The sequence below is a fragment of the Salmo salar genome, chromosome 26 (assembly GCF_965601325.2).
Source record: "Salmo salar chromosome 26, fSalSal1, whole genome shotgun sequence".
NCBI lineage: Eukaryota > Metazoa > Chordata > Actinopteri > Salmoniformes > Salmonidae > Salmo > Salmo salar.
Window position 1 is genome coordinate 40646799 of NC_138316.1, and position 21616 is coordinate 40668414.

Sequence of the window (21616 nt, forward strand, 5' to 3'; positions counted from 1 at the left end):
GTACACTATGTTTCGGGGCTCTCTCTTCTGCTAGTTCCCTAAGAGCTAAACGAAGGAGTCCGTGCACGCTCAGCCAAATATCTTTGTCTCATAATAAACTGCCTTACTATAAACTGAATCCACCTGGTATAGCGTCTTAACTTGGTCTCCTTCTCAAGTAATTGATCATCAACAATACTCTTCAATTGATCTGAACCCGTTGATAGCCAATCCAGATTCAAATTCCCGAAAATGTCCATAATTGTAGCCCAATTTCCAGGAAAACCTCGGACATGGCAACTCAGGCTGTACTGTATTTGTTTAAATGTTGTTCACGCACAGAGTTGGGTTGTTTCACGTGCGCTCCTCCAGTACACGCACCAGGTGGCGGTAGCACAATTTATGTTTTGCTCTTTTCAGCCAATGAACACAGTCAGCTCTTACTCTGGATCTAGACGCAGTTCCTCACAGGAAGTGTTGCATGAACGAATCTCCCTCGACGGTCATTCCACAAAAAATGTCAAAGTTACAGTTGTTGCAAGCGTTTTTCTCCGACCGATTAACAACTGTGGCCGTAGAGATATCCGTGGCAGTGGAAAAAGCGTTTGCCGAGTACCAGGATGAGATCTCTCGTTCAAAGGAGGAGAATCAACGCCTGCAGAAGCTGCTGGATTCGGTTTTTAATCCCGATGTAAAATTACACAAAGCAGGTAAACGATCAACAAGCTTGCCATTAGCTGCTTTTGGCAACACTGGTGTATTTACGCACTGGTTTTGACCCTTCGCTAAGCCCCGCCACAGAATATTTGGCAACCAATCGCAGCGCTCCAATGCAATTGTCGTCGAGCGACACCTCGGACAAGCTCACGTTTAAATCCACTGACATTTTTTTAAATTCTTATCAATACCCGTATGTACTGTATGGGATTTAGTTTATTTTACGCCTGCTACGTTAAGGTTATTGGTTTGGGAACGCTGTCAGCAGGGTCATTGCCCTTTAAAAACGTCACTCATTGAGCGGATTCGATTATGCTGAGCCGCTGGGCACCGGTCTATGGCCCGTGACGTGAACAGGCGAAAGTCGTGAGGGAGGAGCGCCCATTTCAAATGGAACAGTAATCTGCGCCGCTCGGTCATGTTGTCGACAAGCCAGCATGGTGCATTTTCCGGAAACATACATCATCTCTGTTCCATTAAATATGTTAGGCTTTTCAATCTAGTTTGGAAGGCAGATTAAGCGTTTTTATCAAAAGCAATCACGTTTGCATGTGAAAACACAGAATCCTACTGTACGTGCGAATTAATCACTTTTGTTTTGTGCCGACTTTGCCGTGGGATTTGAATGGGGCACCTGGCTCAAATACACCAGCCTTAATAAAAGCACCAATATAACGCTGTGTATGTAAATGATGCTAACATTAGCTAATAAATGATGTCATTACAGTCTCAAATCACAGAGGGTGATTATTTATTGAAAAGTATAAATTTTTCTTGAAAGTTATTTCATATCTTTCTTTCCAGAACCCCCGCAGCTCACTCTCACTGTTTCTGGAGATGAGGTTCCCCCTGAGCAGCAGCACTGTGAGGAGGAGTGGAGCGATCAAGAGATCATCGAGTCCATATTCATTTCCCCCTGTGTGGAAAGCAACAGTGATCAGGACTCACCTGAGCGCTCACGACTTTACCAAACTCTGAAGAACTCCCTTCCCACCATTGTAGCAGAACCGATCCAAACAAATCCCCATGGAGAGGACAACAAAATATCAGAATCAACCAGTGACACCCCCCTCACACAATTAAAGCCTCTCAAAATTAAGAGAACACGGTTAAAGAAAGGACAAAGGTCTTACATCTGCACCGAGGGCAAGACAACCAGTGAGTTGAAAGCGCCATTGAGGCTTCACACAAGGAAGAGGCTCTACAGTTGTACCGAGTGCACAGCAACCTATGACAGACCTTGTCATTTGGAAATCCACAAGAGAACTCACACGGGTGAGAAACCATACGAGTGCAAAGACTGTGGTAAATGCTTCAACCGCAAGAATAGCCTAACGATGCATATGCTAACTCACACAGGGGAGAAATCGTTCTGCTGCCATGAATGTGGCAAACGCTTCGGTCTAAACACGAGACTGATACTTCACATGAGGACACACACAGGGGAGAAGCCACACAAGTGCCCTTTCTGTGCCAGATGCTTTACATTTCCAAGTCACTTAAGTCGTCACAAGAAGCTCCACACAGGAGAGAGACCACATCAATGCAATGTATGTGGGAAATGCTACACGCGGAAGGAGCACCTGACAGACCATATGACATCCCACAGTGGAGCAAAACCATACAGCTGTATGCAATGTGGCAAATGCTACGCACTGCAAGGAAACCTGAGAGCGCATATGGCGAGTCACACAGGGAATAAGTTATTGTGCAGGTGTGCTGTGTGTGGATTAGGTGTTCTAAATCTAAGTCGCCACATGCAAGAAGTTCACACAGGAGGCAAACAGCATCAGTGCCAAGATTGTGGGAAGTGCTTCAACCGAAAGGAAAAACTGACAGAGCACATGAGGACTCACACGGGAGAGAAACCGTATCGATGTCATGATTGCGGCGAATGCTTTAGGCTCAATGTAACCCTGAAGAAACACATGATGACACACACATCTGCGGCAAGTGCTGTTCCATGAGAGAAGATATGAGAACTCAAGATGGGACATACACAGGGAGAAATCTGTGTAGTGCAATGCATGTTTCAGCAATATTGTTTAGATGTTTCAATGTTCACATTCAATGTTCATTTTTATTCACTTATTTTTATACATTGCCCATTTGTAACTTTCATCTCAAAGTTAACCTTTACCTGTCTGTACCTTTCGGGCGTTGCTTTATGTTGGTATCAATAAAAAAAATGATCAACATGAAAACTCACATTGCTGTTGTTTCTATATAGCACAAAGCAAGACTGCATTTCTAGCACCCTGAGTCCCTATGATAGAATCTTACTCAGGACATCTGAAACATGTTTTAGTTTTATGAATGACTGTCTGTCGACTTGGGAGCAGAGAGGGAGTTTCTCCACTTCTGTGAACTATCTGCACTCCAAGGATATTTGTTGCAGGGCGCATTGTTCGGTAAATATGTCTTGATTAACAAGAGACTGTTATTATGACAGCCTATTTTTCATCAAAACTCTGCTCAGGTAGATGGAAATGTGACCGTTCATGATCCAGGGCGTCATGTAGCCTAACAGTTAAGAGCGTTGTGTCAGTAACTGAAAGGTTGCTGGTTTGAATCCCCGATCAAACTAGGTGAAAAATCTGTAGATATACCCTTGAGCAAAGCACTTAACACTAATTGGTCCTGTAAGTCTCTCTGGATAAGAGTGTCTGCTAAATCAGTGGATCTCAACCTCTCCTCGGCGACCCCCAGTCATTCCATTTATTTGATCTATTCCAGAGCTAGCACCCCTGATTCAACTTGTCAACTAATTAGGTGAAAAAATCTGTTGCTCTGCCGTTGAGCAAGGCACTTAACCCTAATTGCTCCAGGGGTGCTGCACAATGGTTACCCTGTTCATAACCCCACTCCCTGCGGGTGTCTCGGGGATTTGGGATATGCAACAACAACAAAAATGTCAGGACAAATATAAGCACCCCCCGAATTATAATGATTCATTATCAAGCCCTTGCATAGGTGAATCAGGTGAGCTAGTTCACAACTACAACAAAATTGTGAAAAGTTTGTGGGTCCCGAGGAGAGATGGTATTTGGTATTTTATTAGGATCCACATTAGCTGTTGTGAAAGCAGCAGCTACTCTTCCTGGGGTCCACACAAAACATGACATAATACAGAACATTAATAGACAAAGACAGAACTACATCAATTAAAATGCACACGCAGCCTACATATCAATACATACAAACTATCTAGGTCAAATAGGGGAGAGGCGTTGTGCCGTGAGGTGTTGCTTTATCTGTTTTTTTAAACCAGGTTTGCTGTTTATTTGAGCAATATGAAAAGGAAGGGAGGTCCATGCAATAATGGCTCTATATAATACTGTACACTTTCTTGAATTTGTTCTGGATTTGGGGACTGTGAAAAGACCCCTGGTGGCGTGTGTGTGTGTGTGTGTGTGTGTGTGTGTGTGTGTGTGTGTGTGTGTGTGTGTGTGTGTGTGTGTGTGTGTGTGTGTGTAAGTTGACTATGCAAACAATTTAGAATTTTCAACACATTAATGTTTCTTATAAAAAGAAGAAGTGATGCGGTCAGTCTCTCCTCAACTCTTAGCCAACACCAAGTAGTTTAGTCTCCTCAACTTGTTCAACAGCCACACCATTCATTACCAGATTCAGCTGAGGTCTAGAACTTAGGGAATGATTTGTACCAAATACAATGCTCTTAATTTTATAGATGTTCAGGACCAGTTTATTATTGGCCATCCATTCCAAAACAGACTGCAACTCTTTGTTAAGGGTTTCAGCGGCTTCATTAGCAGTTGCTGATGCATATATATATGGAGCACCACTGTGCTAAATGTAATCAATCCATCCATACCCATTCTGCCATGTCCTTTCTATGTGCACTGAGCTATAATAAGAACGGCTATTACTCCAGTACAGCAGGTGGCGGTGCAATGTCGGGTACGACGTTTCAGCCAATGAATGAACCATGAAAGAACAGAGGCAGTGTTTACGACTTTTTTACGACAAAATGTTCTTACTTTTCTCTGTTTACGTCCTAGTCCTGTTCAACAGATATATCCCCAATCTTTGCCGTGGCTCAATGTTATTACTTTATTCAACCTAAAATGTCTAAACTACATTCGTTGAATGCGTTTCTTACTGCCAGATTAACTGCGGCAGCTGTGGATATATTTGGGGCAGTGGAGAAGACTATAACAGCGTACCAGGAAGAAGTCTCCAGATCAAAAGTGGAGAACGACCATCTACGGAAGCTGTTGCTAGATTTCGGTTTCAAACCTGATAGAGAATCACAAAGAGCAGGTGTGTAAGATGAATCAGCAACCTATGGTTCTGTAAATATTATTACGATTATTAGCTAGCTAGTTAGACAACTGTGCCAACCATAGGACAAGTTAATGACAGCTGAACTGTGCTGAACCTCAGTTGTTATTAGCTAGCTAATCAGGCATCACAATTAGATAGCGATCACTTCTCACTGCACTCTGTAATGTTAGTGTGAGTCTAGTCTGTAAATGTGTTGCGAGCTAAGGGGAAGAAGTAAAACTGAAGTGTGTTGATATATCTCAATGGTAAGTAACTTCCCCATCTTTCCTTTCAGACCTCCAGCAGCTCACTGTCTCTGTCTCTGGAGAGGAGGTTCCCTCTAAGCAGGAGTGGAGTGATCAAGAGGACACAGAGTCCATATTCATTCCCCCCTGTGTGGAAAGTGCCAGTGATCAGGACTCACCCCAGAGCTCATACCTTTACCAAATTGGGAAGAACAGCAAGAGGGACTCCCTTCCCACCAACTCAACAGAACCGATCAAAACCAATCATGATGGAGAGGACTACGGGGCATTAGAATCAACCAGTAACTCTCAGATCATGTCAAAGTCAAAACATACACAGGCAAAGAAAGGACAAAGTCCTCTTGACACTGGGACAACCAGTGAGCTGAAAGCATCAATGAGGGCTCACACAGGTGATAGACCATACAAGTGCCCTGTGTGCAGGAAAAGGTTTACTAATAAGAACCATTTAAAAACGCATCAGAGAATTCACACAGGGGAAAGGCCACATTGGTGCAAAGAATGTGGCAAGTGCTTCAGCCGCAAGGGGGACCTGGGCACACACATGAGGACTCACACAGGAGAGAAACCGTACCAGTGCAGCGTTTGTGGCAAAAGCTTCAGGCGAAACCGACTGAATGAGCATATGAGGGTACACACAGGGGAAAGACCCTATCGGTGTGCCGACTGTGAGAAGGGCTTTATTTCAGTAAGTGACCTAAAACGCCACCAGCGCATTCACACGGGAGAAAAGCCGTTTAGGTGCGACAGTTGCGGAAAATGCTTCAGTCAGATGACAACCTTGAAAAAACATATGAGGACTGTTCATAAGAAGGTTCAATTGCAGAGCAGTGAGGAAAGCCCAGATCCCTAGCATTAGGGACTCCTGTTCATTTATGTGATAATGACAAACAGCACAGGACATATCTTATGTTAACCTTGGTACCATCTGCGTGTGCTTTAGACAATTTCTCTGACTATCGCTGTCATTCATTCATGCAATTTTGTGTGTTGTAAATCTATTCTACAGACCAGTTGCTTTCTTTTAGGACACTGCTCTAACACCAAGATCTACCAGATGACAATCATCATGTGTTGTTGTTACTTGACATTAAAGTGGATATACTGGGGGCTTTCAAACTCTGTGCCAACATTGATAGAATTAAATAATGATTTTTTTTTTGGGGGGGGGTCTTATTTGTCCTGTTGCACACAAGTGTGTAATGGAAACATGTTTGTTGTATATCCCAACTGCCCCTAAGACACCCTCAGTGAGTGGGGTCATGGCCAGGGTCACCATTGTCCAGCTCCCCTGGAGCAATTTGGTTAAGTGCCTTGCTCAAGGGCCCAGCAACAGATTTTTTTCACCTTGTCGGCTCCAGGATTCAACCCAGTGACCTTTCAGTTGCTGCCCAACACTCTAACCCCGAGGCTACCTGCTGCCCAATTTTGGAACAGTCACAAATCCCTCGCTAAAGCAAGTGCATAAGCCTGCAACTAACTCATTGCCATGACCAAACTCTTGGGGTTGTTTTTACAAATTCAGATTATGCCTAGTCCTGGACCATAACATACTTTCAACAATCTCTCCAACAAGAATGATTTTGAATCCAGGACTAGGTTTAACCTGTATTCTGGAAACTGGCCCCTGGTATTTTCGTTTGAGATGTTTTGCCAGGCCTAATGTTAGGCATATAAATGGGTTGTTAATCAGAGCAATGAACTAAAAGGACATACTGTCCAACACACTGTTTGTCATATCCTGTATGTACATTTAACATTTAAGTCATTTAGCAGACGCTCTTATCCAGAGCGACTTACAAATTGGTGCATTCACCTTATAATATCCAGTGGAACAACCACTTTACAATAGTGCATCTAAATCTTTTAAGGGGGGGGTTAGAAGGATTACTTTATCCTATCCCAGGTATTCCTTGAAGAGGTGGGGTTTCAGGTGTCTCCGGAAGGTGGTGATTGACTCCGCTGTCCTGGCGTCGTGAGGGAGCTTGTTCCACCATTGGGGTGCCAGAGCAGCGAACAGTTTTGACTGGGCTGAGCGGGAACTGTGCTTCCTCAGAGGTAGGGAGGCGAGCAGGCCAGAGGTGGATGAACGGAGTGCCCTTGTTTGGGTGTAGGGCCTGATCAGAGCCTGAAGGTACGGAGGTGCCGTTCCCCTCACAGCTCCGTAGGCAAGCACCATGGTCTTGTAGCGGATGCGAGCTTCGACTGGAAGCCAGTGGAGAGAGCGGAGGAGCGGGGTGACGTGAGAGAACTTGGGAAGGTTGAACACCAGACGGGCTGCGGCGTTCTGGATGAGTTGTAGGGGTTTAATGGCACAGGCAGGGAGCCCAGCCAACAGCGAGTTGCAATAATCAAGACGGGAGATGACAAGTGCCTGGATTAGGACCTGCGCCGCTTCCTGTGTGAGGCAGGGTCGTACTCTGCGAATGTTGTAGAGCATGAACCTACAGGATCGGGTCACCGCCTTGATGTTGGTGGAGAACGACAGGGTGTTGTCCAGGGTCACGCCAAGGCTCTTAGCACTCTGGGAGGAGGACACAAGGGAGTTGTCAACCGTGATGGCGAGATCATGGGACGGGCAGTCCTTCCCCGGGAGGAAGAGCAGCTCCGTCTTGCCGAGGTTCAGCTTGAGGTGGTGATCCGTCATCCACACTGATATGTCTGCCAGACATGCAGAGATGCGATTCGCCACCTGGTTGTCAGAAGGGGGAAAGGAGAAGATTAATTGTGTGTCATCTGCATAGCAGTGATATGAGAGACCATGTGAGGATATGACAGAGCCAAGTGACTTGGTGTATAGCGAGAATAGGAGTGGGCCAAGAACAGAGCCCTGGGGGACACCAGTGGTGAGAGCACGTGGTGCGGAGACAGATTCTCGCCACGCCACCTGGTAGGAGCGACCTGTCAGGTAGGACGCAATCCAAGCGTGGGCGGCGCCGGAGATGCCCAGCTCGGAGAGGGTGGAGAGGAGGATCTGATGGTTCACGGTATCAAAGGCAGCAGATAGGTCTAGAAGGATGAGAGCAGAGGAGAGAGAGTTAGCTTTAGCAGTGCGGAGAGCCTCCGTGACACAGAGAAGAGCAGTCTCAGTTGAATGCCCAGTCTTGAAACCTGACTGATTAGGATCAAGAAGGTCATTCTGAGAGAGATAGCAAGAGAGCTGGCCAAGGACGGCACGTTCAAGAGTTTTGGAGAGAAAGGAAAGAAGGGATACTGGTCTGTAGTTGTTGACATCGGAGGGATCGAGTGTAGGTTTTTTCAGAAGGGGTGCAACTCTCGCTCTCTTGAAGACGGAAGGGACGTAGCCAGCGGTCAAGGATGAGTTGATGAGCGAAGTGAGGTAGGGGAGAAGGTCTCCGGAAATGGTCTGGAGAAGAGAGGAGGGGATAGGGTCAAGTGGGCAGGTTGTTGGGCGGCCGGCCGTCACAAGACGCGAGATTTCATCTGGAGAGAGAGGGGAGAAAGAGTTCAAAGCACAGGGTAGGGCAGTGTGAGCAGGACCAGCAGTGTCGTTTGACTTAGCAAACGAGGATCGGATGTCGTCAACCTTCTTTTCAAAATGGTTGACGAAGTCATCCGCAGAGAGGGAGGAGGGGGGGGGGGGAGGGGGAGGAGGATTCAGGAGGGAGGAGAAGGTAGCAAAGAGCTTCCTAGGGTTAGAGGCAGATGCTTGGAGTTTAGAGTGGTAGAAAGTGGCTTTAGCAGCAGAGACAGAAGAGGAAAATGTAGAGAGGAGGGAGTGAAAGGATGCCAGGTCCGCAGGGAGGCGAGTTTTCCTCCATTTCCGCTCGGCTGCCCGGAGCCCTGTTCTGTGAGCTCGCAGTGAGTCGTCGAGCCACGGAGCAGGAGGGGAGGACCGAGCCGGCCTGGAGGATAGGGGACAGAGGAAATCAAAGGATGCAGAGAGGGAGGAGAGGAGGGTTGAGGAGGCAGAATCAGGAGATAGGTTGGAGAAGGTTTGAGCAGAGGGAAGAGATGATAGGATGGAAGAGGAGAGAGTAGCGGGAGAGAGAGAGCGAAGGTTGGGACGGCGCAATACCATCCGAGTAGGGGCAGAGTGAGAAGTGTTGGATGAGAGCGAGAGGGAAAAGGATACAAGGTAGTGGTCGGAGACTTGGAGGGGAGTTGCAATGAGATTAGTGGAAGAACAGCATCTAGTAAAGATGAGGTCAAGCGTATTGCCTGCCTTGTGAGTAGGGGGGGAAGGTGAGAGGGTGAGGTCGAAAGAGGAGAGGAGTGGAAAGAAGGAGGCAGAGAGGAATGAGTCGAAGGTAGACGTGGGGAGGTTAAAGTCACCCAGAACTGTGAGAGGTGAGCCATCCTCAGGAAAGGAACTTATCAAGGCGTCAAGCTCATTGATGAACTCTCCAAGGGAACCTGGAGGGCGATAAATGATAAGGATGTTAAGCTTGAAAGGGCTGGTAACTGTGACAGCATGGAATTCAAATGAGGAGATAGACAGATGGGTCAGGGGAGAAAGAGAGAATGTCCACTTGGGAGAGATGAGGATTCCAGTGCCACCACCCCGCTGGCTCGATGCTCTAGGGGTATGCGAGAACACGTAGTACCCTGAATATACATACACAAAGACATCTATCAAGGTAAAATAGTTACGTTTTTTATTATTGTTATCTTTATTATTAATGTTATCTTTTTCATTTGTTTCTGTAACCCACTTTATCATGTATGATTTACATAGATAATTGCATTCCATACTTGAATTTTATAGTCTTACTGAATGTTCCCCATTACTTCTGTGCGTGGCGCTATTGTAAACTAATATGTAGTTAATCAAGTTATGTAGGTAAGATTTTGTTCATTCATTACATATTTTATCCTACATCTATTACAGATGGACTTTGTACTACATTATATTAATGTATTCAAATACTAAGTGCATGAGCCTACAACCTCTTGACACAACCAACAATCTTGGTATTTTCCTTAGAGTTTCTTTGCTTTTAGTATGTTTTCATAATCAGAGCAATGAAAAACGACATACTGTGTACAACACCCGATGCATGTACCTTAAATATGCACAAGAGGTCTATGAACTACTTCCCCGACAAGTCATTCTATTGGTCAATTCAAGTAGCAAGACGAGGTGTGAGAGCAAGTATCGTTCTCCATTGGACGAGAGCAACTTGTTGCTTCAAACCGATTTCAAACAGCCAACGTGCGCGCCCCTGTCTCTCCAGCTTCCGAGCGCCGCCGTCCACACCGCGCTTTCGTCGATCCAAAATTCCGTCTGTCTCACGTGCTTTGTGAATATAAAAGCTCTCTTGTTTCCCTTCATCATGTGTAGTGTGTCACCAGACAAACGGCGAAAGATGGAGTCGGCGTTGGAACAGCTGAAGAAACACACCGTGGTCGTGGCGGACACCGGAGACTTCAACGGTACCAGATTGGATTGACCGCTATACACTACTAGCCAAGGCCAGGCAGGCATTAGCTAGCTAGAACAGTGATATAACATGTTGCAAGGTTTATAGTTGCGTTAATGTTATCTACTTATCGTAGTCTGCTCGAATATTAATTCCGATAAACTTCTGTTTTATCTTTTAAATTAATGTTGCTAGCTGTCGTATCATGTTGGGCTAATAATTAACTTACTGCACTTGTGGCTAGCTAGTTATGACCACGGCTCTTGCACGTTTCATGCATTGCAACTTGATCACTAATGTTAATTAACTATGGGAAGAACTATATAGTTATGGATTTCTATTTTCAGGTGTTTCATTTAGACTTTGATTGTGAGCTAACAAACAGGAATTGCAATTTTTAAAACAATGACTTCTGTCAGGGCACGTTGACGCTGTCACCCCCAACTAGTCAACATTGGTTCTCCCACGTGACACTAATGGGTTTAGTTAAATAACACTAAATGCAGAAGACAATTTAAAATGCCACATTCAGCGTAGTTTAGCTACATAGCATTTCTATAAATCATATGTTCACAGCCCTTGACTGACATTACTGTCTCCCAGATTCAGAGAACTGGTTCCTCCTCCGTTTGAATAAGGAAGTAGGAATGATGTAACCCATTAGTTAGTTCCATTGTGGTGTAAACCAAACATTTCCTCATGCTTGCTCTGCAAGTCAGGATGACAAGACAGAAACTGTCTGCCTGCCACAGGGTAATGTTAACCAGGCTGAAGTGGGGCACACTGTAAGTGGATAGGCTTTGATGACATGCTGCTACAGTCTACACAATGTTTCTTCTCAGGATAAGTGAAGGTTTTGGAGCTTCACAGGTTTTGATCCCTGAATTCAGCGGTCTTTAGGACAGGGTTTTTTCCAATGTTTTTGCTCTTTAGAAAATACACTGTTGCAGGAAGACCTGAATAATGTATCTATAGGACCAGTCACTCAGATGGCCTACTCTGATTCTGAAGGTTGACCAAGGTATCTGTGACCTTGCTTCATGCCTCAGCAGTTCAGTTTTTAGACTGGTGAGAGGAACCTCGATGTAGCCATAGGCTGATTTTCATGTTGTGAAAGGGTGCACTTGGCCAATTCCCATTGTGAAAGGACCTCACTGGCGAACTCTTGTGAGATGCAGTGCATTCATTGGTCAACTGTTTTGAAGACTGTGAAACCCTGTTGACTAAAATACTGAAGGACAGTTGAACCACACCAGTTAGTATTGTATGGTGCTACAGTCATTTTACCAGTGGGTCCTGTCAGGATTAAAACAGGAACAATCACTTTCAAACTTGATCAAGTTCAATTAGAAACTCTTGTCTGGCATATTGTGTGTGATATCATATGGATGTTTGTCTGTATTGCAAAGCTAATACCTTGGCTACATTAAGTTATTTAAGCTGATTCGTGATGGCTTTTAAGTGTGGCTTCATTGACAGTCTTTTGCTGGCATGCAGAATGGTGAACAGCTCAGTAAGTTGTACAATTCCTCAGTTATCTCAATGATGAGGAGGGTGTGTATTTAATCTTTCAATGGGATTAATGCGGCACATTACATTGGCACAGAACATGCTTTATCTTGCCAGTTGCTGTCTTTGTTCAAATGGGGTTGGTTAGTGTGTCTTATCTTAGGGTTGGTCTCTGTGTAGGCTTACATGGCTGGACTGATTTCGGATATCATAAGGTGAATGCACCAATTTGTAAGTCGCTCTGGATAAGAGCGTCTGCTAAATGACGTAAATGTCTAAGCCTTATTCCTTCAAGAAAAGACCTCACCAACAGACAAGGTTTTCTGCTATGAGAATTACTAAAAGAAACAAATGAAAAGTGCCTCAACTTTTCTCTAAGGAACACACTTTTGGCATCTTTACCTTCCTAACATGTTGTAAAACCCACACGTGTTATCTTCTATCAAATATTGACTGGTTGCAAGCACAAGCTTGTTCAAATCGAGCAACCCCTGTGAAATGTGTCAGTGCATGGTTAAAAGTGCAACCCTGTACTCTTCCTTAACCATGTGGGAAACACATGGTCACTCTAGTGTTTATGCATGGCAGTCATCTGCTGTGCATAACAAATGGAAAGGAGTATGAAAATTGCAGCAACACTTTAGCCTGAAGTTGCCCTTTTAATATGCCATGTTACTCTAACTACTTTTGTAACCTCAGTGCAATTACTGCACTGTGGTAATTGCAGATGTGGCACATAATCATTGAACTGTAGTGAAAGGACACTGCAACTTCAGTTTGTAATTGGGTGTGTTTTATTAATACATCAATTCTATATAACTACCAGGTATGTGAAGTGTAGGCCTAATCCAAATATCTGACCCCCGGGGTACACCTCAAGATCTCATTGAACAGTTACACAATCTGTCTTGACAGAAAAGTGAATCCAAAGCTCTTGATATGGAGAGGTGTCTGCATGTTTTCCACAAACCCAATATTTTCTGACTGCCTGGTTATCAAGTCTTTCTCAAAAGATCTCCAACAGATAATTCAGCTACCAGCAGTGTGTACTGTTCATCCAAACGGCTTGTTTGGATATGCTGTTTTGGATTGTTAAATCACTGGCAGTAATACATAATGGTGGTAACATGGGTGGCTGTGGGAATGGGTTGCAAATCGCTGCCTGTGACAGATCCAGCCATAAGGACTGGCTAAAAGAGTAGGGTATTTGAACAGAATGAGATGGCGAGAGCCTAGAATGTTTTAGATTTCAGAGAAACACAGAGGGCCTTTGTGCTTCATTGTGTTGCCTACTCCCTGTCAGTGGCAGAAGCTTGGCCAGCTGGTCTAAAGCCCATCGCCACAGGCTTCCCTCACTGTAGCTGACATGGCATATCACAACGAGGGAGTATACTAATCAGAACTGGAGAGTACCCTGATTTTAGGCTAACAAGGCTATAGTAACAGCCCTCCAGTGCAAAATAATTGTAACTTGAACTTTTTGCATTGGACGGGGTGGCAGGTAGCCTAGTAGTTAGCGTTGGACTAGTAACCAAAAGGTTGCGAGATCGAATCCCTGAACTGACAAGGTAAAAATCTGTCGTTCTGCCCCTAAACAAGGCAGTTAACCCACTGTTCCTAGGCTGTCATTGAAAATAAGAATTTGTTCTTAAGTGACTAGCCTAGTTAAATAAATTGCAGTGTCTGAGGAACAGGAAATTGGGTTTTTCATTTAAATTTTCACTCTTACCCCAATGTCACAATCTGTAAGGCACTCTGTATTAGACCTTCACCTAGGATGCTTCACTACTAGGCTACCTCACAGGCTAAAGGTATTTATCCATGAATGTTTAATTTGAACATCGGGTGGCATTCTTCTACTGCAGTGTTGCAGGTAGACGATGGGCTGTTTTTCCTCTTCCCTCCTAATCTTCTGCTTTAGTTGGAAACTGCAGTTGGCTTGTATGTACAGGAGAGGTCACTGTTGGTTGAGACCAGTGCCACTTGACCAGTCCAGCACGTTCTCTCTCCTGTATAAGTGACTTTATTGAAAATTGGCATAAGCAATATATGAATGGACCTTTTTACTGAATTATCAGAGCTGATAGCAGTTATTTCACAGCTAAACATCTCAGGATAAGATTGGTGAATAAAGTTGTCCTATGAAGACTTGTATGTACCTTGGCACTGAAGGTGTCCGCATGCTTCCCAGACCAAACAGTTCGGTTGACTTCCTGCTTATGTTTGTTTTTTTTATTTTATTTTTGTTTTTTTCTGGAGGCGAGCTGAAATTCACAGCCCAAGTCTACGCCCACTTGTAGGTGATTGGTCAACAGAAGGGTTTCTTTAAAGTATTTGTCATTAAACTAATGACACTTTGTCATTGAAATACTGCACCAAGCAGTTGTGAAATTGCGTGACTAAGATCTCCTCAGCAAAAACGTCACTAAGAAATCTGTCACTTAATGTTGCTCAGAGTCATTCTGATTATTTTGAGGAAGTGTACTAGCTACGGTGTCTCAATGGACACTGTACTATGGCCACTTTCTCATTTTTTTATTTTTTTTTCATGCGTAGATCTAGTGAGGATATGAACACCTAGTGTTGTGAGCTGCTCTTAACTTATGTTGTCTCTCCCACTTCTCTGAACAGCCATTGAAGAGTACAAGCCCCAGGATGCCACCACCAACCCCTCCCTCATCCTGGCTGCTGCCAAGATGGCCGCCTACCAGCATCTGGTCGACCAGGCCATCAAATATGGCATCGCCAAGGGCGGGTAAGATGGGCACTCTGAAATGTATGCAACTCTGCACTGCTTCTACACTTGTAAAGTAGTTCAGTGACTCAACTGACCTCCCCTTTAAACAATGGGATTTTGAGTGAACAAAGAACCAGCCGTTTGCCGTTTGCTCATTATTGTTGTCAATGCAGGTGCCCTGAGGGTGCTGGTCAGTCTGCCTTGCCTCGCACATGCCTGCAAATTATACACCCTGTTATGAACATTGTCTTGGAGACTGACAACTTTGAGGTGTCCATTTGCAATGGGCGCTAATCATTTAATCTAAACTACACCAGAGTAAAAAAGAATACATTTCCAAGCCACTAAAGTACATCTGAAGACATCAGTTTTGGACTTTCCTATTAATTATTTGCCTTGTTTAGAATGTTGTATTTCCAAGCATTTAATGCCCTTTAGAATATTAATCGGTGCCAAATTGAGTAGAACTGAGGTGAGAACCATGAATACTGGAAAGTGAATGAACATTTCAAGTTTATTACAGCACATAATAAACGGGGTAGTTTGAGCCCTGAATGCTGATTGGTTGACAGCTGTGGGATATCTGACTGTACCACAGGTATAATAATTTTTACTGTGCTAATTACGTTGGTTAGAGTTTAATAGCAGTAAGGCACCTCTTTGTTATTTGGCCAATATGCTAAGGTCTGTATAGACACTGTCGTGCATTAGAACAGCCCTTAGCCGTGGTGTATATTGGCCATATACCACACCCCCCCTGGGCCTTACTGCTTAAATATACACATTAACAACACCTGCTCTTTCTGTGACTGACCAGGTGAAAGCTATGATCCTGTGTTGTCGCTTGTTAAAGCCACTTCAATCAGTGTAGATGAAGGGGATGAGACGGTTTAAAGGAGGTGGGGGTGCAACTCTATTTGGCTGGTGTTCCTAATGTTTGGTGATTACTTGGTTAATAAATCCTTAGTCTACTGCTGAAAGCTATGATCACATGTTTGCTATGCTTGAGGTATTGCACCTCACCAGTATCCTGTTCTTCTGTCCATCAGACCTGAGGAGGAGCAGGTCACCAACACCATGGACAAGCTGTTTGTGAGCTTCGGCCTGGAGATCCTGAAGAAGATCCCAGGCAGGGTCTCCACGGAGGTAGACGCCAGGTACAGGAAAGCCCCCTGCGCCGCTCGGGCCTACATAAGTAGATCGTGTGCTTTGTATCTGTCGACACCAGCTATCAGAATAACATCCACTCATCAATTATGTTTAATATAAATGTCTGAACATAGCCATGTAGGCACTATCAATTTCTATGGGGAGGGGAATGGTTAATGTGAAATTGCATTTACAAATATGCTCAATTCCACGAAGTTGATGAATGGACTTGTTGCCTCAAATGCAACCTGGAGCCTTTACAGATCAGGGTAGTAAATTGAGCCTTTAACTTGACTCTAGCTCACTGAACACAAGTTCACAGCAGAGCCTCAGACTCAAATGACTGGTGTGGAGTCGACATAAAACGGCTTTACCAAATAGTAATCGTTCATAGCGCTGATATTTAGATTGACTAACTCAACCTCTCCCACTCGACATTAGGCTTTCGTACGATAAGGATGAGATGGTGGCGCGGGCCCTGCGGATCATTGCCTTGTACGAAGAGGCTGGTATCAAGAAGGACCGTGTTCTCATCAAGCTCTCCTCAACATGGGAAGGCATCCAGGCTGGCAGGTGTGAGATGGAGGGGGAGGGAAGGATATGAGTCATCTACCTTACAGGGGCATTTCTTCACCTGTCATCTGGGCCCAGTTTTTCAAAAGTTATCTAACTGGATTTTGCCCACTAGGCTTAAGTGGAATGAGTAGTGCGAGACTCCCAGTCAATGATTTGCCCTTTCTTTGCATTTAACCCTATCTGGAAGCTGAAATTCAGTTAACTTTTGAAGAAATGAATACTGTAGCTGTGTGTATATGCACGTCTTGGAATGTGGACTAAAAACAAATGTGATAATGTTTAGGCGTTCTGTTGGTACACAGTGGAATGTTTTCAAAACATGCTGTTTTGGCAACTGTAATTTGACGCAAATGGTTAAACAATTTACCTGCTATGTTCTGTGTCAATTTACCTCCAACCTAGAAATTATTTTGGTGTCAATTGGTTTTGACAGCCATGGAAGCACAGTGAAGCTCTGCTGTTAACTGTCCTTTGCTGTGCCTGTCAATGTGTGTACCTGCAGGGAACTGGAGGAGAAGCACGGGGTCCACTGCAACATGACCCTGCTGTTCTCCTTCGCCCAGGCAGTGGCCTGCGCCGAGGCCAAAGTCACCCTCATCTCACCCTTTGTGGGCCGCATCATGGACTGGTACAAGGAGAACACTGCCCAGAAGAGCTACGAGGCCCATGAGGACCCAGGTATGGGCTGACTGATCCATCATTTGATAGCATGAGTGTTGGCCTCAACAGTCCCAGACCTTACATTATCAGTATAAATAAGATACCTGGTGACTTGGATGTATTTATTGACTTCATTACTGTACTGGAGTGGCTTTATTACACAAACATCTTTATTTTGTTCTCTTCACTCAGGTGTGATCAGTGTGACCAAGATTTACAACCACTACAAGAAGTATGACTACACCACGGTGGTGATGGGAGCTTCCTTCAGGAACACTGGGGAGGTCAAGGCCCTGGCCGGCTGTGACCTGCTTACCATTTCCCCCAGCTTACTGGGAGAGCTGAGCAAAGACCACAGCACCGTCACGCCAATGCTCACGGTTCAGAAAGGTAACAACTCATTGCTACCTCCTACAGGACACTAGTATGAGCTCCCTGGAACAGTTGGGAATGAACATGATATCACATTGTGTTTGTCACATGTGCTGAATACAGCAGATGTAGACCTTACTGTGAAATGCTTACTTATAAGCTTCTAACCAACAATGCAGTTAAGAGAATATTTACTAAATAAAATAACAATGAGGCTGTATACAGGGGGTACCTGTACTGAATCAATGTGTGGGGGTACAGGTTAGTCTATGTAAATACTTCTGGTGGCCATTTGCTTGTTCAGCATTCTTACAGCTTGGGGTAGAAGCTGTTAAGGAGCCTTTTGGACCTAGACTTGGTTCCCCTGTAAAGCTTGCCGTGCGGTAGCAATGAGAACAGTATGACTTTGACTGGAGTCTGACTTTTTTGGGGGGGGGGGTGGGGCTTCATCTGACACCACCTAGTGTATAGATCCTGGATGGCAGGAAGCTTGGCCCCAGTGACATACTGGGCCATACGCAATACCCTCTGTAGTGCCTTATGATTGGATGCCGAGCAGTTGCGATACCAGGCGGTGACGCAACCGGTCAGGATGCTCTCGATGGTGCAGCTCTAAAACTTTTTGAGGATCTGGGGACCCATGCCAAATCTTCAGTCACCTCAGTGGGGGGAAAGGTGTTGTCGTGCCCTCTTCACAACTGTCTTGGTGTCTGGGCCATGATAATTTGGTGCTGTGGACACCAAGGAACTTGACGTTCTCAACCTGCTCCACTACAGCCCCGTCGACGAGAACGGGTGTGTGCCCGGTCCTTTTTCCTGTCCACAATCATCTCCTTTGTCTTGAGCATGTTGAGGGAGAGGTTGTTGTCCTGGCACCACATGGCCAGGTCTGACCTCAGCAAACTTAATGGTGTTGGAGTCGTGCTTGGCCAAGTAGTCATGGGTGAACAGGGAGTACAGGACTAAGAACACACCGCTGAGGGGTCCCTGTGTTGAGGATCAGCGTGGCAGATGTTGCCTACCATTGCCACCTGGGGGTGGCCCATCTGGAGGTCCAGGATCCAGTTGCAGAGGGAGGTGTTTAGTCCCAGGATCCTTAGCTTAGTGACAAGCTTTGTGGGCACTATGGTGTTCAACTATGAACTGTAGTCAATGAACAGCATTCTCACATAGGTGTTCCTTTTGACCAGGTTTTGCAAGGGCAGTGTGAAGTGCGATAGATTGCGTAATCTGTTGGTGTTATGTGAATTGGAGTGGGTCTGGGGCAAAGTGCGGGCACTTTAAAAAAAAAAAAAAAAAATGTTTTTATATAACCTCTTCTCCCCAATTTTGTGGTATCCAATTGGTAGTTGGTCTTGTCCCATCACTGCAACTCCCGTACGGACTCGCGAGGCGACGGTTGAGAGCTGTGCGTCCTCTGAAGCCCAGCCACGCGGCTTCTTCACACAATGCCCGCTTAAACCAGAAGCCAGCCACATCAGTGTCAGAGGAAACGCCGTACTCCTGGTGACTGTCACAGGAGTCGCTAGAGCATGATGGGACAAGGGAATCTCGACCTGCCTAACCCGGACGACACTGGGCCAATTGTGTGCCGCATCATTGGTCTCCTAGTCACGGCCACTTGTGACAGGGCTTGGGATCAAACCCAGGTCTGTAGTGACGCCTCGAGCTCTGCAACGCAGTGCCACTCGGGAGGCCCCCACAAATAGATTTAACAGACCATTGGTCCCCCAAAAAATGCAGCCCTCAATCTCAAAATCCAGACGTGGCCCTCAGGCCAAAGTTTGCCCATCCCTGGTCTAGTGTTTCTGGGATGACTGACGTGAGCCATGACTGGCCTTTTCAAAGTACTTCATGGCTACCGATGTGAGTGCTACGGGGCGGTAGTCATTTAGTCATCTTTGCTTTCTTGGGCACAGATAAGGATTTTTCTATTTATGTCAGGCCTGGTTTCAAATATGTAATTTGTGTTTGCCTGGCTTAATGAACCAATAGAATAGTCTTAACTGCAAACCCTACCCATATTGCCCCCAAGGCGGTCTAGTGCGAACTCAAAGTATTTGAAGGGTTTCAAATGGTGTTTCATCTCAGGTCTGATCCATGCAGGTGTTAACATGGGTTCATATTCTAAAGGAAATCTCACTGCATCATATGGGTTCAGTGATGCAGTAAATATACTATCAATGTTGTATTATTGTTTGTGACAGAGGGTTACATGTTATTTAAGCACATGGAAGAAGCTCTCTTCCCTTCAACTCTAGGTCATATCTTCAGGACTCCTACACAGTACTGTTTTGAATGTTAACCTGCTCAAAGTGCCAGACAGGGGAACAAGGGGCTGATGGGAGGGATGCGTGTGTCATGCACCAGACACACTGTTTCCTCTGTAATAAAGCAGAGGGTAACCATGTACTGTATGAATAAACACTAATTCAAGCCAAATATTTTGGTAACTTTTAAAAGTTGAGTTCTGCTGAATTAAACTTTATTTTAGGCACATAATTTGAATTGGTTGGAACAGTCATGCAGTTCAAGGAAACCTGGTAAAGCAGGTCTGCTTGGAAGACCCCTGTAGGTTACTGTTACACACTAGCAGGTTAAAGACCAAGTTTGTTTTTGTTAGACCCCACCTAAGGAGAACTTGCTGAGGCCCCTTCAACATTGGCTATGCAGTCTCTTATGAGTAGGAATGTGTCTCGTAACCATGTCTATTAGTCTCAACAATTTCAACCTCGGGCAATAATGGTTCACAAACCTACAGAGCAAAACAAATTCATTGCTTTGTATTTAGGAACTCCTGTGTTTCAATGTCTGGTTCATCTTTTGAGGCTCCTCGTCTTTTTAAGTGGATGCTTGTGTCTCTTACCCTGGGCCAGGTCTGCATTGAAAAGGGTATATTTATCCTGCATCCCAATGCATAGTGTTTCCTTCAATAAACACCTGAAACCATTGAGGGGGATAATGAGGTCCTCTATAGGTAAAACCATAAGCATTCTGGTTGATTGCAGCCATACTACCAGTCCTTAAAGCCTGGGGACGGGAACTACGTAATCACATTGGACCAAGGATGAATAAACTAATGTAAAGAATTGCCATCTCTCACTTTGTCCCGTTTAGCCAAGGCCTGTGATTTGGAGAAGGTTCACCTGGATGAGAAGGAATTCCGCTGGCAACACAACGAGGACCGCATGGCCGTGGAGAAGCTCTCTGACGGCATCCGCAAGTTTGCCGCCGACGCCATCAAGCTGGAGACCATGATCAAGGTGAGACTGGAGCACTGGGGTTGTAAATATTTCTGAATGACCTGTAAAGTATCAGGAGTAGTATGGTGCACATGTGAAGAAAGTCCATGTAGGAACAGCAAGAACTATTGACCCATCTTAATGTTAAGACATGTTTGGAACAAAGTAATGCTGGAAATTCAGTCGGAGTCCTGCGGGTCAAACTTTGACAATTAAGTTCCCTTGCCTTTTAATGTTTTTTCGGTTTCCTCTTTTTATACATTGCGTTGCCCCTCCACAGGAGAAGATGCTGAATGTGAAGAACGGCCAGTAAAGAGGGACCAGATGTTCAACCCTCCCCGCAGGAAACGATGACAGTTGTGCAACAACCACCACTGGGGGCCCAAGGGACCAACTCTCCCGCCTCCCCTGACCCCAAAGAGGGACCCCCCCCCCCTCAACACGAACGCCTCGCCACTATAGCCCTGGATTTACTGTATTTCTGTCTTGACTCAATGAAGAGTGGTTTCAATTGTAAATCCAGCACTGATGCAATGCTATTTTTGTTACTTGCCGCACTAGATTTGGTCAGGGGAACGAACACACAACGGTCAGGCTCAGTACAGGTTTTTTTTTTTACTCATCAGCCCTTTAGTGATCTAGAAAAACAACTTCAAACTAACAATTCTGAACATTCCTCAGGAAATCATGAAAATAATGATTTAACAGTTTCACCAATTAAACTCTTTCCTCAGTGAA

At 45.0% G+C, this 21616-nt stretch overlaps 3 protein-coding genes across 3 annotated transcripts; all 3 read left to right on the forward strand.

The window, feature by feature from the left end:
- Nucleotides 1-417: 417 nt before the first annotated feature.
- On the forward strand, nucleotides 418-2900 carry LOC106593965 (uncharacterized). Its single transcript, XM_014185342.3, has 2 exons — nucleotides 418-689; nucleotides 1501-2900. Exons 1-2 carry the CDS (start codon nucleotides 461-463, stop codon nucleotides 2661-2663), a joined length of 1392 nt encoding a protein of 463 aa, XP_014040817.1. The 5' UTR covers nucleotides 418-460; the 3' UTR covers nucleotides 2664-2900.
- Nucleotides 2901-4678: 1778 nt separating this feature from the next.
- Nucleotides 4679-6977, forward strand: LOC106592958 (uncharacterized). Its single transcript, XM_014184310.3, has 2 exons — nucleotides 4679-4980; nucleotides 5279-6977. The coding sequence occupies exons 1-2, from the start codon at nucleotides 4785-4787 to the stop codon at nucleotides 6100-6102; spliced, it is 1020 nt and encodes a 339-aa protein (XP_014039785.1). The 5' UTR covers nucleotides 4679-4784; the 3' UTR covers nucleotides 6103-6977.
- A 3363-nt stretch (nucleotides 6978-10340) lies between these two features.
- LOC106587773 (transaldolase) lies at nucleotides 10341-21616 on the forward strand. Its single transcript, XM_045708519.2, has 8 exons — nucleotides 10341-10646; nucleotides 14774-14897; nucleotides 15929-16036; nucleotides 16470-16601; nucleotides 17107-17282; nucleotides 17457-17654; nucleotides 20754-20899; nucleotides 21159-21616. The coding sequence occupies exons 1-8, from the start codon at nucleotides 10547-10549 to the stop codon at nucleotides 21189-21191; spliced, it is 1017 nt and encodes a 338-aa protein (XP_045564475.1). The 5' UTR covers nucleotides 10341-10546; the 3' UTR covers nucleotides 21192-21616.

Coding starts and splice junctions, on each gene's coding strand:
- LOC106592958 (XM_014184310.3), top strand. CDS start 4,785: ATGTCTAAACTACATTCGTTGAATGCGTTTCTTACTGCCAGATTAACT. Junction 4,981..5,278: donor TAGAGAATCACAAAGAGCAG/GTGTGTAAGATG, acceptor CTTTCCTTTCAG/ACCTCCAGCAGCTCACTGTC.
- LOC106587773 (XM_045708519.2), top strand. CDS start 10,547: ATGTGTAGTGTGTCACCAGACAAACGGCGAAAGATGGAGTCGGCGTTG. Junction 17,655..20,753: donor AATGCTCACGGTTCAGAAAG/GTAACAACTCAT, acceptor TGTCCCGTTTAG/CCAAGGCCTGTGATTTGGAG. Junction 20,900..21,158: donor AGCTGGAGACCATGATCAAG/GTGAGACTGGAG, acceptor GCCCCTCCACAG/GAGAAGATGCTGAATGTGAA.
- LOC106593965 (XM_014185342.3), top strand. CDS start 461: ATGAACGAATCTCCCTCGACGGTCATTCCACAAAAAATGTCAAAGTTA. Junction 690..1,500: donor TGTAAAATTACACAAAGCAG/GTAAACGATCAA, acceptor CTTTCTTTCCAG/AACCCCCGCAGCTCACTCTC.